This window comes from Nilaparvata lugens, chromosome 5, assembly GCF_014356525.2.
Source record: "Nilaparvata lugens isolate BPH chromosome 5, ASM1435652v1, whole genome shotgun sequence".
In the NCBI taxonomy this organism is placed as follows: Eukaryota; Metazoa; Arthropoda; class Insecta; order Hemiptera; family Delphacidae; genus Nilaparvata; species Nilaparvata lugens.
This window is the reverse complement of record NC_052508.1, coordinates 69838685-69857978: the sequence shown is the minus strand read 5'-3', so window position 1 is coordinate 69857978 and position 19294 is coordinate 69838685. Positions and strand designations below refer to the sequence as shown.

The window sequence follows — 19294 nt, the reverse complement described above, 5'->3', positions numbered from 1 at the left end:
TTGTATTTAAATGTAATTTTTCAATCTTGTGATTTCATTTTTCAATCTTGTGATTTCATTTTTCAATCTTGTGTACGGTACCTAATTGTAATATAATTTTTTAACCTTGTGATTTCATTTTTCAATCTTGTGTACCTAAATGTACTATAATTTTTCAATCTTGTGTACCTAAATGTACTATAATTTTTCAATCTTGTTAGACCTATCATTTGTGTGAATAAAGTACAATTCCAATCTTGGAGAAAATATCTTTATTGAGAGTTCCTTCTTCCTTGTTTTTATTCCTTTCTTCGTCTGAAAAAATATCTTTTCACAAACGTTCTTCACCAATTTCATCAGTCTTCAATTTTCTGGTAAGCACTCATCCATCTCATGGTTTCTAAAGTTTTGAGTTTGACAGCATAATGTGTTTCAGCTGAGCCACAGCATACTTCGAGGTGCCTGGGCCAGTCGTTAATCCACTTCCGCCATGACCGTAATTATGCACCACCTGTGGACGTTTTTTTGGATTAATCTCAAAAATTTAGGACCGAATTCACCAAAACGAAAACTTGGTTTGAGCGCAAGTTGATTCTAAATAAACAAAAAATCATATTACAAAACCAATTCAAAATCCTCTGACTTAGAACCAACTGCCGCCCAACCTTTTTGGTGAATTTGGGCCTTTAAAAATTAAAAAAAAACACACTTCTAAAAAGGCTTATTTAAGCTAGGTTTACACCAAAGTTATTAACAAAATGTTAATAACTTAATCCTTATAGATTCTATTAGATTGAACGGAACTTGACAAACACATATGATCATCATGTGTATGATAAGTTATATTCAATCTAATATAATCTATAAGGATAAAACTATTAACATCTTGTTAATAACTTTGGTGTAAACGCAGCTTAAGAGTTTATTAATTGATTGATTCTCGTGACTGTAATCATGATTAGAATTCAACAGGCTTTTGTGCAACCGGCAATAAAGTCTTAACATGACAAAGACTTAATCGCACAAAAAAGGCCACGAGAACCAATCAGAGAAGATATTTTTGAAAGAAGGATTATTCTCTGATTTATTCTCGTGGCTTTAATTTTGATTAAAATTCAACAGGGTTTTGTGCAACTGGACCCATGAGTCTGAACAAGACAAAGCAAGAAAATGAGCAGAAGAAAAACTGAGAACATAATATACGGTAGCTAAAAAAAGTTTACAGTCACATGGTAAAATGTTTTTCACAAAATGTGGAAGTGACACATAACCTATAGTGAGGTCAACGTTATAATGGCAGTGGAGAAAGATAGAAGAACAACGTTGCCGATCCTCTGTCTTGCCAATGCCTTCTATAGACGGTAGCTGATGCAGGCTTATTGATGTAATATTACCGTAACTGTTTATTCACATTTAAAATAATCAGTTATATTTTTATTAAGCAAGAAATTATATTTTTCAACAATTTCATAATGAATTCTCATTATTAAGATGAAATAGTTTGTTAATTAATTATTATTCTACATTGTTAAAAGAGCATCTGGCAACAGAGCAAAGCGAGAAAAGATAGCGCTATCCGCTTTGTTGAATGATAGACAAGGATAGCAATACCATTGCTTATCAAACTCTGTCATTATAACGTGCACCTCACTATAGCTACATTTGAACGTCTGTATAAATTAGAATTCACACAATTTTTGGGCTCAATACTATAGCCTTCAGTACTTTACAAGAAGTTGTATTATTTTATTAAGCAATAAATTACATTTTTCAACAATTACATAATGCATTTTCATCATTAAGATGGAATAGTTTGTTAATCAATTATTACCTAATTCTATATTGTTAAAAGACTATCTGACAACAGAGAAAAGCGAGAAAGAGATAGCGCTATCTGCTTTGTCGTATGAAAGACAAGGATAACAATAATAATAATAATTGAATACAGCCATTATCTATTTAATCATTCAGAATTACACAACTTACAGAAAAGTACCACAGGCTTATAAGCCCAAAACGGTTCTAATTCTAATATATATCGTGGATATCATTATAGATCACAGATTTTATGTGTAAATGGTATCTGATATATTGATAGCCTAACAGACTCAGATATCACAGATAATACTTTCAATATCAGAAGATTATGGAGATTGTTTCCACATTCTCTGTTGAAATCGGCAGTGTATTGTCAGAGACAAATAATCTAGGTATTTTTAGACCTATACTGTATGATATTGTTCAGCTACATACTGCATGTCCATAATAATAGGCATTATTTGGAAATAGAGGTAAGGTAGATTCTTTATCATTCCAGGAATATCATTTTCATCAATGACAATTACAAAAATTTTCATCTCTCCTATAAATATTGGAATTGAAACTATTTTTTGGGCTTAATACTATAAGCCTTCAGTACTTTACAAGAATTATTTGTGTGATTCTGAATGATTTAATGAATAAAATAATTTATAACTAATAAAAAATAGATTAATTGACCGAGCGAAGTGAGGTCTACGATTCAAGTCGACGGTTTTGCATTTCTCTTTATGTTTATATGTTCATATTTTTGTTTATATTTATGTTCCGCATCTACAGCGAAACGCAGCAATAGATTTTCATGAAATTTGACAGGTATGCTCCTTTTTGTATTTCGCGTAAACGTATACATAAGTACGGTTTATTAAAATTTTACATTTTAAGGATAATACAAAAGGAAAAGGAGTCTCCTTTGAACGCCAATATTATCGTAAAAATCAGTCTTTAGAATTATTCATCATAAATCAGCAGTCAAGTGGACTATAATGCTACCCGTTAAAAACATCGAACATCTTGAAAATGTATCTTTCCATCTACGTTAGTAGACAGTTGTCTACTAACTTAGTCTTTCCATAAGCTGAGGCCATGATTCTAGTATGGAGTTTGGAGTTATTGATAGAAAACATTTTTTTTACATTTTTCTTTTCTAATCTGATGATCAAAATTGCAACAAATATTATTGAAAAGTGAGAAATGAAGTTTGTATGAAATCAGCATTATCGTGGTTTATATTGTTGATTTCAACACACCGATTTTTCGCCAACACGACAACACAGAATGTTCTCTGATGGGTTGATTAGATTGGCGTATCGACGGCAGCCAGACCTGATAACAGCGCTCACACTCACATTCCGGGACGACACGTCACGGTACGATAGGACAGAAAGCTCTATGTTTATTTAGGATTTTTTCTAAACATTTAAAATTGATAAATTATTTATTAATTTTTGAGAAAACATAACAATTGGTCAATGTAACTTACTGAGCGCGAGGTCTACTGTTCACAGAATTAATGTATGAATTAATTACTGTATGAATTAATTTAAAATAAATTAATGTTGTATAATGCTGACCTTGAGTTGACCTAGTGTTTCCGCCTCTACCCTGGTCACATGTCTGTAAGGCCGTAGGCCAGCCCATTCCCAGAGAACTCTGCTAGATTTGAGCTCCGGTAGCAGAGCAGAGCATCGTGCAAGGATACCAGCGCTGTCATTGGCGTTGATGTGGGTGGAGTCATAGCCGAACTGATGTGTGCCACCCAGTGTGACCACGCCGTGACCGCTGGGAATTATGTAACTGCGGCCCGCTAGGCAGAACTCGTCGACTGTTGGTGCTTCAACCTGAGAAAAATGATAGGCTATTTCGTTTTAAGAAAGAGGTGAAAATAGAGTGGAATGGAGTAGAATTATAATAAATAATCATCATGCAGTGTTGTTATTGTGTGTCTATTATTTCAATACAATATTATGGTTTACATTATGTTGGTGCTATATACATATAGAGTTACTTGTAGGCTAACTAGTGAGAATTATTATGGAAACAGCTTGATATTATTGATATAAGGAAACATTGACAGTACCTATATGTTTCATTGGGGATCATATTCGAATTGAAAAAAAAATACTTTTCTGTCGCTTGAAAATTTTGGTTCGCCATCTTGGTCCTGTCATTTTGAATCCAAATTAATTTTTTAAATGGGAAGATGTTCAAATGATAGGCTACATATTATGACATCGATACAGAATTTCAAGAGGAATGAATGGCCAGAACCATTTATTATCAATAATAAACAAACTTTAATTAATCTGCACTCTTTAGGAGAGAAATAGTTAAAGGTTTGTCTGATTTTCTCTCTCAACCATTTTAATGATAAGGTGGGTGCTGTACGTGAATATATAATTGAATGAAGACAAAGCTGGTCAAGGTAAACGGTCCCATAAATATATTATGTGCATTGTGCAATGTGCATGTTCCATTGTATCTTAAACCATAAAATTCATTGAGAAGAAAGTAAAAAGATGATGAATAATGTATACTGCCATTTACTACTTTTGACAGAACTGAACTGAAAGTGCTGGATGAAGTACCGGTATTGCATAAAGTGACGGCAAAGCATTAGCAAAATTGATACCGGTAGTTTCCTGTAATAATATCCCTTTAAGGCTGTGCAAAGGCTAAAATAAACTTTCTACTCGTGATATTTTCCAAAGTTTTTCAGTTTGTATATCAACAAGCTATCAAAATGAAAAACTTTTCTCAGGAATTTGTTTTTTGATCATTACTTTTTGAGATACGAGCGCCTGAAGATTAAATTTTTGAGACAGACCATTTCAAATTTGGTAAGAGATAAGTCCATGAGATTCAGAGGATAGATTTTTCATGGTATTTTTGATCTAGTAAAACAAGATTAAATTTTTGGGGCAGAACATTTCAAATTCGGTAAGAGATAAATCTATGAGATTCAGAGGATAGATTCTTCATGGTATTGTTGATCTAGTAAAACAAAAAAATTCTGAAAATATGAATTTTTAAGATAGTTATTCAATTTACTCAATTCAAAGATTCAGATAAAGATTATTCAATTTAATCCAGAGAATAACCAAAAATAACTTTTAGTTGAGTTATTTTTGGTAAATTGAATAACTTTTTCAAATATTGATATTTTCAAATTTTTTTTGTTTTACTAGATCAACAATACCATGAAGAATCCATCCTCTGAATCTCATGGATTTATCTCTCACCGAATTTGAAATGTTCTGCCCCAAAAATGTAATCTTTAGGCGCTCATATCTCAAAAAGTAATGATCAGTAAAAAAATGTTTTTCTGAGAAAACTTTTTCATTTTGATAGTTTGATGATGGTTAGGTTAGGTTAGGTTAGGTTAGGTTAGGTTAGGTTAGGTTACTTTGAAAAATATCACAAGTAGAAAGTTTATTTTTAGCCTTTGCACAGCCTTAATGGGGAAATTCACCTTCATGACTTGTCCTCTTATTGGAATCACAAATGGATCATTGCAGATTCGAGCAGCTCCCAAGCCACTACAATTGAATATCACATCGAATTCACTCTCAAGATCTCTCAGGCTGTTCACTAATCTCCTCACAATTTTCACATTTGGATTGCACTCCAACCTGAAAATATGAATGTATTTAAATCAACATAGACCTATGAGAGTATTGTACCGTCTGAGGTGAAATAAAATGAATATTGTCAGTTCCGTAATATTTATTTGAGCCATGGTAGCTCAAATAAATAATGTAGAACTGACAATATTTATTTTAATTCACATTTTATGGAATATGGAGAACTTACACAACATCTCTATTAAATAGCTCAATGAGCTTGTTTATAGTGTGAACTGTATAGTAATGAGCTACTTTATAGTGTGAACTGTATAGTTTATTGAATAATTTTAATTGTTTTGCCTGGCGCCAATCGATCACTTGATGATTGATAAAATAGCATAATCATAATTTTTTCATTACTTATTCATCTACATCAAATAAAAATCATGTTTTTGGACTCAGGGGACCTTGAAACGTATGGAAAACTTGAAATTAGGGTACCTTAATTTTTTGGAAAGCAATACTTTCCTTACCTATGGTAATAGGGCAAGGACATTAAAAAAACAAATCATATGAATGATAAATTGGAGAAAGAGGCTCCTCTGAATTTTCAACTTACTTGATTAATATACTAGAACACAGCTCAAGAATTTTCATTCAGATTATGAAAATGAAGCACTAAGGCTCAACTCACACTCACGCGACTCAGGTCGAGAAGAGACTCGACTCCAGTCGAGAGCATGTGTTTTCAAATGGTGACAGTCGCGGAGACTAGAATCGACTGGTCTGAGTGTCACCATTTGGAAACACAAGCTTCCGATATCATGCTATCGACTAGAGTCGAGTCTCTTCCCGACCTGAGTCGCGTGAGTGTAAGTTGAGCCTTATAAAAAACTAGGCACTCGGATACTGTATAAATATAGCCTACACACAAGTATTCGAATACTTACAGCGACCTGTTTCAGAATTATTCTAATTGCATCGATGATTATATGTACTGTCCCACCTAGATTATTGTGTATTTATTCGTACATGGAAGTTCTATAATATAGGTACTGTGTATAGGTAGGTACTGTACATAAAAATTTATGATTTATTTATTTATTCATTTATTTATTCATATGCAAATACAATTCAGGTAAAAACAACAGGCATTTGCCCAAAACTGCTTCAAACCTTAATTTGGAATACACAGTCTAATAAGGTTATGCTACTTACGTAACTTAAATGATAATTTGTACACAATTTTGAGTCCAAAAAATGTATCTACTACAATTTTGAATCTATTAGATTGATCAATTTCCAAATACGAATCCAAACAAAACTCTTCCTTCACAATTGCAAAAAAATATTGAAAATTTCACTCAAATCCACAAACTCATGTAAACATCAAAACATTATAAATATAATTCATAATGCTGTGAATCAGATAATAGGCCTAAAAGACTCCATATATTCTCCATCACATTTCAGTTTGTGGTGGTTTGAGAAATCCATACCCAAATTCACATTTTAGTGTAATAATTGGCATTCGTGTGATTTTGAAAGTGGAATATAACCTTTTCAAAGTCCAGGGCAAAAACGTTCTTGCTCGTGCTATGAGTGCTTTAGAATAGTTGCCATGCTTCCAGTTTCCTGGGAACTGAATCAGCTCTTCATGTGTAGCAGCACGGTAGAGGGGGAGCACACTGGCCATGATTGGACACTGAAACAAGAGTGATTGAGCAACATAGTTTGAACATCTTTCTCATGCATGAGAGTTGAATATTTTGAATATTTGAGTTTAATCGTCAAGAGTAAACGTATTTTGATTTCCAAAGATAACAATAATTATGATTGGTCTTGGACTGCATAGAAAATTTCATTCACAATTGTAAGCGGGGAAAGAACTATTAGAAACAAAGGAGAAGCTACGTTAATTTTGACAACAAATGAAATAAACAATGTTTCTTTCGATGACAAAGATTGTTCAAAGACAAAAACACTGTTCATTGAACTTTTTTAATTTTAAAACTCTAAAATCCTGATCAATATGAGATAAATATATGATTCATATATATGTCCCATATGACCAGGTGACACAATACAGTATTATTATTTATTTATTTATCACATTGTGCACAAATACTTAAAATGAGGAAAGGCACAAGAGGCTCATGCCCAAAACTGTCCCATTTCCAATTTATACTATACTGTCCAAATCAAAATGTTGATTATGTCACTTCCACTTTTCAAAATACAATTTACGCTCTTCAATACTCAGATAAACGAGCAAATTTCGAATCACATAGATACTATTAGAGTCTAAAAACAAAAAAAAAATCTAGAACAGTAACTTAATAATCATTCAAAAACTATAAATTTTGAATGAAACTAGAAATTTTTGAGCTAAAAACTACTACTACTTTACCACTCCTTATAATCCTTATATCAAGGTCAATATTGGGGGATGGGGGCAATAATGGGGGTCTTCATTGTGGTGCCCTAATATTATAAATTGATGAATCAATGATTAATTCCGGTTGATTGAATAAATGATAAAGCAATTGATTAATCTCAATACAACTTATATAAACTCAAATTATTTGAAAAAAACGACATGAAATTGTCACATACTCATTGAAACATTACAATACAACAATAACACAGAAAGTTATCTAGGAGAAATTTTGAAGTCCAGTCCTGTGAGTATAATAATATATATCGATTGAAGATAATGGAGTGAATTGACAAGACGATCAGATTTTTCCAATCATCTGAGAAAGATGCTGCTTACAAGAAAAAAACGTGGAGCAATTTTTTGTCGATTTTTTGTTTGGAAGAGGTCAGTTTATGCACAGTGAGAGAATTTATAGATTTATTAAGAAATCAATTTGTAGCTCGCACTATGGACAAGGTGTTGAGAAATGATTGATATGAAGTATGAACTTGTTATTTGGATAGAGGGAAACATTCTATTATTTATTCGAATTAGTCACAGACTTTTATGAATAAATACAAGCTCACAATTTCGCAAACAATTCAATAACAGATGGAAATTATTGATATATTGCAATAATTATTCAAATGCTAATGAAGTAATAATATTATTAACGGAAATGCAAATTGAATGATGTAATTCACCCCGAAGACTTCTGCTACTGCAAATATTGACAACAGGGTAAACAGCTAGATGGAATAAATTCGAGGACGAGCGCTACTATTCAAACATTATTTTTGTAAGAATTAATTTTTATTTTGCAGAAGTTTTCGGGGTAAATTACAGCATTTAATTTGCATTTTCGTTTAATAATAACTATTGGGTACATCATTAGCATTTGAATAATTATTGCAATATCTCTGGCTGGCCAGTCTATAAAATGAGCGCTGCTATCCATAGATTGTCAGTTTGGTGTAAGGGTAAGAATTCCTGAACGGCAATTAGGAGGTACTGGGTTTGATTCCCGGGCTGACAAATAATTTTTGTATAGTAGGTTTAGTAGCGCTCCTCGAATTTCCATCTAGCTGTTTACCCTGTTGTCAATATTATTTGCAGTAGCAGAAGTCTTCGGGGTGAATTACAGCATTTAATTTGGAGTTTCGTTTAATAATAATTGATTCAATAACATTTGAGCTAATAAATTATCTATTAAACTGAATAGAGGTTGAACTTTACAAATATTCAGAAACGTATCAATTAAATTCGAATGGAATTCTTTATAATAAATAATTCATTCATTTTTATTGAGTACCATACTAAAAACCTCTTTCGACAATGAACTTACCCAGCATGCGTCTCTTGTTGAATCAGAAAGTGAATAGCCATAAATCTCGAAGATTCCACAGTCTTTATGTAGTAGTTCCATGTAATAATCATACGAATCCTGCACCCACTTTCTTGAAAAAAGGTAAAAATAATTACAAATACCGTACTGTAATATGTATCAACTCAGTAAAACCATAGAGAGATGATAACATAAGAAGATATCGGGTTATCCCATATGGTATAGATCGTTTATGTTTCAAATTTCAAGCCGACTTTTGTTAACTCAAGCCTATTACTGTCGAATACCGTACATTTTATTTTAGGCTACTGTTTTGTTGGGGTGAGAGTGTAATAACGGCACAGTATGAGAGACTACCAGCGTCACATAGCTTGATAAAAAAGTATACTATACTGTAGGACTATCGACTTGAGTTAACAGTCAAATTTGCAACATAAACTCCCTATACCATGGAATATCTTCTTGTGCTATATTTTCTCTATGCTTTAACTCAGTAGCCTAGTATAGTTGTAGAACGGTAGGTATAACATAAGAGGCAGTAAAATACAAAAATCCACTTTTTTGCTATACCGTACAGTATTGCTAATATTTAATCTTTGTAAATTCGAAATTAATTGTTTCAAGTGTTTGTGTTTTGTTTCAATGTGGAAATTAGTGAAGAATTGGAAAGTCGCACATAACCTTTATTTGGACAATTTACTTTATAATAAATAATTTTATTTTTCCAATTTATTTTATAATTGGGATGAAAAGAAGTTTTGGACTGTAATCTGTTCCTTTGACCTTTTAAGTTGATTCTAAATGATGAATCGGTACCGTAAATTTTTTTTTTTATTCTTTTATTCATTTATCGTATAAAATACTATAATCATAATACAATTATGACATTGGAGGCAAAACTAGGCTGAGCCTGTACTATTTCTCTCCAAAAATTTTGATAAAATGTTAATGTTGTCCAAAAGATAAGGATATGAAATAACATACTGCTTCGTTACTTGATTTTCGGTCCAGGAATGATTTAAAATTTTGAATTTTGAAGGTTGATTTTATACTCTAAAAATGAATCACAGAATGTATCACAATAAATTAAACACTTTAGAAATATTGCACTTATTTTTAAATAAATAAATATTGCGTATTGCTAATACGGTAGGTACTCGAGTGTTGCAATATTTGCTAATAGGTACGGTACTGTTAACACTACACTGTTTTAAATTGTAGTAATAGTTCAGGTTCATAAAACAGGTTCAGTAAATTCTGTATTATATAATAATTAATATGTTGTAATAGAAAATTATTATTAATGCACGTCACAACATTCTGTTAATCAAATTTCACTTGCTCTCATGAAGAATAACATCTTCATCATGAACTATCCTGATTTTCACTCCAAATTAGTTAGAAAATGATTAATGGGAATGGTTAATATTATAAATGATCTGATAACTGATACCTGAAAAATCCTTGAACTTTACACAAGGGAAATTTTCATCTTGAATAAGTTCTATCCAATAACTAATAGAGGTCTACTGTGGGTCCACTCATCTCTCATCCGTCACATTAACCACGCACAAGCCTAGAGGTCATGTGGGCATCATCTTCAGCAAATGAGTCAATATACTACTGTACCTTATAAATAAATGAATAATATCTGATGAGCATTATATTCTATACTCCATATGGCTTTCATAGTTAATTAACAGTCACATTAACCATGCACAAGCCTAGAGCTCATGTGGGCATCATCTTCAGCAAATAAATCAATATTTACCTTACACCTTATAAATAAATGGATAATAAAATAATAATAATAGCAGAAGAACATAATATTCGCTACACTCTATATTATGGCTTTACGAATTTATTTAGTACCATTATTATTATGAATGTGATCTTTTAGAAATATTGATAATTCACAGTAAATGATTGGGCATTCCTGAATCAATTATATGATAATTACCTTGTTAGCTCCTCAGTGGGCCCCCTAAACTTGGACACCAACATGAATAGCCCGGCAGCTCCGTCACTTGTGGTTTCCACATTGAATTTGTCGGCCATTATTGTGACGTCAGCTGACGGATACTGCCTCGTCAGTTCCTCAGCGGTTGTGAGGCCAACTATACCGGCGCCAAGCACTCCTATTCTCAGATTACTCATTTTTCAAGATATTTCTGTCTCCTTCTACCAAAAATACCTGAGGAAATTGGAATATATTCATTTATGTCAATAAAATTAATATATTTTATATTAGTTTTACATTTAATAGAATTAATACTTGAAAATTATTTACATTTTTATTCAATCACTGTTTAAATTAAATGAATTTAAAAATTCGAGTCACTGTCGATGTTGTAGAACCGTTCCATAATGAGATACAAACACACATCTATATAAATAAAACCTGTAGAATTTGACGATGTATGAGTGTTTTTATTCAATTAAAAATGAATTTAATAAAATAATACAGGAACACAAGCTAAAAGAAGCTTATAGTCATTCTTAATGTTAATCCATGCAGTTATTATATTGTGTATTTGAGGGAAGACACACGTTCAAAATGAGTAATTATATATTTTTTTCGCTAGACAATATGGAGGGTTGGTGCGGAGGCTCAAAAGGAGGAAACCGTATGAACTATCAAAACAAATCAAATCATTCATTTTGACACAACATTGAAACGTTACAACATTGAGTTTAGTGCTTGTTCAATTAATGTCCAGTGGAAGAGCAGAGCAGTGATTGAGTGAATCAAGCTTCTATAGTACAGTCAACAAGTGTAGGCCTACATATTACTTAAATAAACAATATCAGTAAGAATTTCTAATGAGATATTCGCTGTTAAAATGTTCAAGTAGTATGTTAGGGTAGAAAGAATTAGCTCATTAGTCTCCAGACTAAAGTGAGGTCCACGTTATAATGACAGTATTTGATAAACTTTGATGTAGCTATCCTTGTCTATCATTCGACAAAGCATGCTTTGTTGATTTGTATTGATATCAATAGGTATTTGGGCCAATACACATCAATACATATCCATGGATACCTATTGATGTGTATTGGCCCAAATACCTATTGATATCAATACATTTTTTTTATTGATCTCTATTGATCACTTCCACTAGGGCTAGTGGAAGAGATCCATGATCATACTACCTGCAGGTAGTACTATCCTTTCCTAGCTCCGCAACGATGACAAATCTGTTTTTGACAGTGTAGAAATAAAATTAATTAAGGCAGAGAATCGGCAACGCTGTTCTTCTATCTTTATCCACTGCCATTATAACGTGGACCTTACTATAGATAACTATAGTATTGACAATAAAAAAATATTTTTTTCATGGAATAAAAACACGAATGTTGTTTTTTGAAAATTCTAGAAAATTTGAAATATTCTGTTCCTATTTTAATACAGAAAGATCACTGCCACCAGTCTGAACGACTATAGTGATGTCTACCTTCTAATGGCAGCATTTGATTAAAATTTAATTTATATAAGTATAAAATTATTTAATAAGTTACCACTAGATGCTAGAAATGTTACATTTAAACATTTAAATCTATAATGCTCAAGTTCCTGAAAGCCAAACCACTTCATTCACTCCAAGAATGGCATGATCTGAGTATGGAGAGCCTTTCTTTGTCCTGACTTATTTCACTGTTTAAATATAATTCTAGGCTATATCTATTCAAGTATTACTCATGTATAGAACTCATATATTTTGTAGAAGCTTATTGTTTTGTGTGTTCAGACTTCATATTGATTTGTGTGAATTGCTTTATTCTGTATTTATGAGTGTGACTATTGTATGAATATTTTATGTATTTTGTTCCTTGATGACTATGTCTATTGCACTATGTGTTTAATGACAATAAATAATTCTATTCTCTTCTCTATTAGAGTTATCATTCGACAAAGCCATATAAAGCACTACAGTAACTATATTACTGCGTAATATAGTTACTATATAAAGCACTAGCTATATAAAATCTAATAAATAAAACAAAGATTACAGTAATGCTTCTTTCCAAGTTAATACACTAATATAATAATATTTTTTTTATTTATTTATTCATAATTTTCACAAAGTAGCACTGATTGGGAGAGAAAAACTAAGGATACTCCTTGTACTATTTCTCTCCCAAATTTAGATAACATTTTGAAAGTCCGTAATAGGGTTATGGTTTCACTTTTCTAAAATTTAGTCCATTCTTACTAAAAACAACGAAAACTAAGAATTTTAAATTTTGACGGTTGAAAACAGAATAAAAAACAAAAATATCACCCTCAAATCACCATTAATTGGAACATTTTTGCGTAATTTGACAAAATTTAGAGCCACAAAAACACAACTCACTATTCGTATGTATGTTGAGTTTTAATTGAATTGAGTTTATTTCGTAAAAATTATACATGATTGTAACATTTTGAACAGGGCACAAATATAACTCAGTAAAATGGCAATATTTGATCTAAATTGGAGTTGGCATTCGACAAAGATATATAAAGCACTACAGTAACTATATTACTGGGTGATGTAGTTACTATATAAAGCACTAGCTATATAAAATCTAATAAATAAAACAAAGATTACATTAATGCTTCTTTCTAAGATAATACACTAATATAATAATATGTAATTGAATTGAGTTCATTTCGTCAAAATTATACATGATTGTAACATTTTTAACAGGACACAAATATAATGCTTGCAGCACAAACATAACAACAGTGTAAAATAAAACTTGAGACTTCATGACATTTGGAGTAATATAATGTGTTGTGGGTTGTGAGAGAGTGGGACTCGCCTTCAGTAATTTTATGAGAAGCATTTTGCTATCATTATTCATCCTACCTTAATTCACATGTCAAATAGGAATTCATTACAAGTTAATATATTCCATACGTCAGATGAAACAGGAGAAAATGTTGATGAGAGCCAAAATATATCCTAGGCCCGCCAGTTACCGTAATTTTGATGAATGAACCAAATTTCAAATAATATAATAATGTTTAGCAAAGTTTAACCAAATACGTTACTTTTTATGAATAAAATCAGGCCCGGCCCCAGGGGTGGGCGGACCGGGCGGCCGCACAGGGCGGCAGATTTTTGAGGGCGGCAAATTTTAAGGAATGGAAAATTTTAAATGCAAATAAATAATAAATTCAATGTGAATAGTAAAATTTTATAAGAAGCTTTTCCAAACTCAAGCTAATGAAGACATATATCTAAGATCAACAATGTCCCAGGAACGTCTGAGTGGTCTAGCGAACATAAAATAGCCTAATCCCTAGATCTTGAAGAACTGGAGAAGGAATTTTTCTATGCAAAGGTCAGACGAGTTGAACAAACTCGTGTTGTAGCAATTGTAGTTTTGATTACTTAGCAAGTTAAATAGGCCCAATACTCTGTTTCAGTCTCTTGATTTGGAACTACTGTACCGTCTTAATTATGTTTTCCTATTGTGTACCGTATCTGTTCCGAACATAAAAATAGTTTAATCAGATATTTTGTGTTACTGTTCTAGTCCAGTCAATTGAAGATTATAGAATGAAAAGTTTGGAACACAATTTTCAACTCCACAGCTCTTTTAAGGATAGTAAGAGGATTAACATATCAAAAGTCCTCACCCCTACCTCATGTGCTAAAGGAGTGGAGGTGGTTTGAAAGAACCATTTTTTAATTTTTCTCATATATCTCGGAAACTATGCATCTTATGAACATTTGTACACTGTACAAAATTGAAGCTCACAAAATTACCAACAAGTTTTGTTCTCTACATTTTCTTCATATATCTCATAGTTTCTGAGATATCCGCTCTTGAAGGTGAGTCATTTTTTGAAAAAAACATCTTTTCGGCCTTATAATTTTTGGACGATTGATGAGAAAAATCCGTGCTGATTATAAGCTGACGGAGCATCTAATTATCTTCAATTTGATGTATATTTTCACTATTTTACGCATTTCCCTACGACTGTTGCAGCAGTTTTAGTGTTGAGAGTGAAATTTTCTGTTCAGCAACAATAGATCAGTTGACAATGAAATTTGAAGGGAATGTTTGGAACTCAATTTTAGACTTTGCAGCTCTGTTGACACTAGTTTGGAGGTGAGCAAAAATAAAAAATCTTGGAAACAATGAGTTCTATTGACATAATCATCCACATAAAAAATGAAGCTCAATGAATTTCCTACAAGTTTTGTTTTGTAGAGGTTTTCAATGAATATGATACTAACTTTTCGAGATATATATGTTCTAAAGTGATTCATTCTCAAAAAACCTAGTTTTTCTTCCATTTTTCGCTCTTTCAAGTCTTTTAACTTCTCAACAATTGATGAAAAAAGAATGTGCTAATTACGTGGTTTTAGAGCATTAAATTATCTTCCATTTCATGTATAATTCGACTATTCCAAGCATTCCTATACGACTGTTGCAGTAGTTTTAATTTTGAATGTCTTGTTTGGTAGGAAGTTAAGAAACACCCCCTGTGTTCAGTTCCGCAAACGTTCCAATACGTCTGGTACCAATAAGTTCCAGGTACTCAATATGGATGTTCATACTGAAGCACACTCCAATTTATGATCACAGAATAGTGTGATATTCGAAAAAAGTCACTTGTTGCAAAATCTTGATATTTGACTCTCAAACCTAAAACTGCTGGAACAGTCATAATTATGGGAATGCGTGAAATAGTCGAATTATACATGAATTGAATGCTCTACAATCTCGTAGTAAGCACATTCTTTTTCCATCAATTATTGTTATAAGAATTGAAAGAGCGAAAAATGGAAAAAACTGGGTTTTTGAAAATGCATCACTTTAGAACATATATATCTCAAAAAGTATCAGATTTATCGAAATCCTCTACCAAACAAAACTTTCACTCTCAACACTAAAACTGCTGCAACAGTCGTAGGGAAATGCGTAAAATAGTGAAAATATACATTAAATTGAAGATAATTTGATGCTCCGTCAGCTTATAATCAGCACGGATTTTCTCCATCAATCATTCAAAAATTATATGGCCGAAAAGATGAAAAAATTGGAGCCAGAAGTGTTTTTTTCAAAAAATGTCTCACCTTCAAGAGCGGATATCTCAAAAACTATGAGAGATATCAAAAAAGTGTAGAGAACAAAACTTGTTGGTAATTTTGTGAGCTTCAATTTTGTACAGTGTACAAATGTTCATAAGATGCATAGTTTCCGAGATATATGAGAAAAATTAAAAATGGTACTTTCAAACCACCCCCACCCCTTTGGCACATGGGGTAAGGGTGAGGACTTTTGATATGTTAATCCTCTTACTATCCTTAAAAGAGCTGTGGAGTTGAAAATTGTGTTCCAAAATTTTCCCTCCATACCTTTATTTGAGCATTCGTTGCCTGCACTTATTCCTCAATATTTATATTTGTCAATTATTTGTTTAAATGTCATTTTTAACTTGAAAAGCTGATATCCTTCGGGCAAATTTTTAAGTAAACAATTATTAGACGGGATACCTGGTGGTGGGGGGGGGGGGGCGGCGTTTTCCAATTTTGCCCAGGGCGGCAAAGTCCCTAGGGCCGTGCCTGAATAAAATATGTATTCTTTTCACTGATTCAAATTAGAAATAAATTTTGTTTTTTTCTTTCTTTCATTCGCTATTCGGAAATTTTATTATTTTGTAAATTGTTTTATTTTATCTTATAATCTTTGTTGTTTCATTCGCTATTCGGAAATTTTATTATTTTGTAAATTGTTTTATTTTATCTTATAATCTTTGTTGTACAGTGTTTTAGTTTTACTTAGAATTGTATTGGAGGGTTAAGTGTAAGAGAGGGCCGGCTGCGCCCTAACTTCGCCCTCCTAGGTTTTTAATAAAGGCAGCTAATCAATCAATCAATATTATTTCTTGACACAAAATTTCAATGCTAAACAATGGATAATTATTATTATTATGACTATGGTAATTAATTACATTGGCATAGCTTACTGAAAACTTAATATATTTCTTATATAAAGGCCATTCCACACAGCACGTGGCGTGCGTGGCTGGACACACGCCACGCCGGCCACGCTAGCCACATGCCAATTCACACTGCCACGACTGTTGCGATGCTATACCGGCCACGTGTTTCCCGTCAGTATGCAGGAAGATGTCAACTCCGACGGTCCCGTAGTGTGAATCTGGATTTTCTTGTGGCTTACCTTGGTTTGATGACTCCAGCAGCAGCAGTAGTAGTGATAATGAGCTGGTTTTATTGTATTCGGTGACAGCACGGGACCAGTGGGTACATCCAATCAATAAAAAAAGGAAGACCTATGGCGAATTCCATCATTAATGCGAGACCTTGAGGCTGACAATGATAGTATACGTTCTATACGATAGTATACGTCTAGTATACGTTCTGCGCATGCTCGGACCAAAACGTGGCCGGACACGTTTGAAAAGATCGCTAGCGTGGCTAGTAGCCTATAGCAAGCGTTGCCGCGTGGCCGTGGCTGCTATGTGAATTGCTTCATTTGATTAGCTGGGAAGCGATGTTTTGAAAAGTAGCTAGCGTGCGTCCAGCCACGAACGCCACGTGCTGTGTGGAATGGCCTTAATATATAAGAAATCTCATATTTCCGAAATGAAAGTGAGATCATCTTCAAGCCCACTGTGTCTTTGATCTACAGAGAAAAATATTATTTTTGATCTCACTTTAACTGAAGATGATCTCACTTTAAAAATATTATTTTTCTCTGTAGATCAAAGACACAGTGGGTTTGAAGATGATCTCACTTTCATTTCGGAAATATGAGAAAATGAAGAGCAATTTGAAGCTATCATACAACTTTTGAATATCAAAAGGGCTGCTTTTGAGTATCAAGTCTTGATATGACCTTATATAGCCGAAATATGTCGTGACGAAATAATTTAAAAAGGGTTTTTTAAATTTAGATTTATTTTTTTATTTATATCTTACTTACAGTATAGGCAACATCGCTCTTAAAACGATCTTACATTATTTATCATCTCTACCCAAAATTCTGATTGGATCTTAATAACAATAATATTGTTCCTTGACTTTGTTATGACATGTATTTGTTAGAAATTATTTGGAGACTGCACAAGAACCCAGAAAGCTTTCAAAATAGAAACCACTGTCATAACACTAGAAATAGAAGCCTACTTATCACGAACGTGGCTAGGAAGGCAACATACCAACGACACTTCAACCACCTAGCACCAAAACTCCACAATTTACTTCCTGCACACATCAAGATAATATAAAACTCAAGAAAATTAAAATGCGCCGTTAAAAACTGGATCACAACAACTGGAAGACATAATATAGAAAACATAATTTCGAACAATATGTGAGCTCACTCACCCAATGTATTTGCACCCCCACTATAAATTTAACTGTATTACTACTACACCTGCTCTAGAAGATGGGTTTCCCATAGTTGAGTAGGTTAATTTCCAAAAAAATGCAATTTATTTATATTTGTAGTAAATTTTATATATTGTATTTTTGAATATTATGTAACTTAAATTTTATTGATCAGATTGTTTATTTGTATATAAATGGAGATAAATTTATTTGTATTGTATTGTATTGTATTTTGTTTTCTGCCAATATAGCCTATTGTAATTCTGAATCTATACCTTATCTTTACGATACCTAACAGTATCTATTACATTACCTCTATTGCAGGTATCAATTAAATAATGGAACAACACTTACGGTACCTTGATAAAGTTACAACACTGTTAATCAACAATTTTTGAACACTATCACAATAACAGAACTACAGTTTTTAACATGAGAAAGGAATGAATTAGAAGCATTACATTCGATTCCAAGCCAAAAACATCAATCAAATCGACTCATATGTGTATGTTTTCATTATCAAAGCGTTGAGACAACACTAGAATAATAATATTTCCGCCAAAGAGACAACAATATTGTTAGATAAAATTGAAACCCATAATAATGAACTGCGGGAAGATAACAGAATCAATTTATTTATTAGTTCAACATAATTAGTTATTAGAGAATCTTGTACACGTGATGGATTAAACAATATTTTTTGATTCAATGTTGACTTCGATGTGTACCGTCTCATACACTTGACAGAATCACCAAAGACATTTTTCACAAAATATCTTATAGGCATTTCGACTTTAATAACTATTTATAA

General features: G+C 32.4%; 1 protein-coding gene across 3 annotated transcripts; it reads right to left on the bottom strand.

The window, feature by feature from the left end:
• Nucleotides 1-234: 234 nt before the first annotated feature.
• LOC111053977 (D-aspartate oxidase) lies at nt 235-19093 on the bottom strand. 3 transcript variants are annotated; one of them, XM_022340932.2, is made up of 7 exons: nt 18843-19093; nt 11088-11321; nt 9128-9239; nt 6923-7068; nt 5270-5429; nt 3372-3638; nt 235-490 (listed from the first exon to the last, which is right to left on the bottom strand). In XM_022340932.2, exons 2-7 carry the CDS (start codon nt 11282-11284, stop codon nt 380-382), a joined length of 993 nt encoding a protein of 330 aa, XP_022196624.2. In that variant the 5' UTR covers nt 11285-11321; nt 18843-19093; the 3' UTR covers nt 235-379. The 3 variants fall into 3 exon arrangements, with proteins under 3 accessions (XP_022196624.2, XP_039285119.1, XP_039285120.1); XM_039429185.1 differs by having other exon boundaries at nt 18838-19018; XM_039429186.1 differs by having other exon boundaries at nt 18797-19014.
• Between the last annotated feature and the right edge of the window lie 201 nt (nt 19094-19294).

What these genes read in the sequence shown, in the direction of transcription:
- LOC111053977 (XM_022340932.2), bottom strand. Translation starts at nt 11,284, where the DNA reads ATGAGTAATCTGAGAATAGGAGTGCTTGGCGCCGGTATAGTTGGCCTC. An exon ending in TTGCCCTGGACTTTGAAAAG is followed by an intron (nt 5,430 to 6,922) that starts GTTATATTCCAC and finishes TCATATTTTCAG; the next exon opens with GTTGGAGTGCAATCCAAATG. An exon ending in AAACACTAGGTCAACTCAAG is followed by an intron (nt 491 to 3,371) that starts GTCAGCATTATA and finishes AAACGTCCACAG; the next exon opens with GTGGTGCATAATTACGGTCA.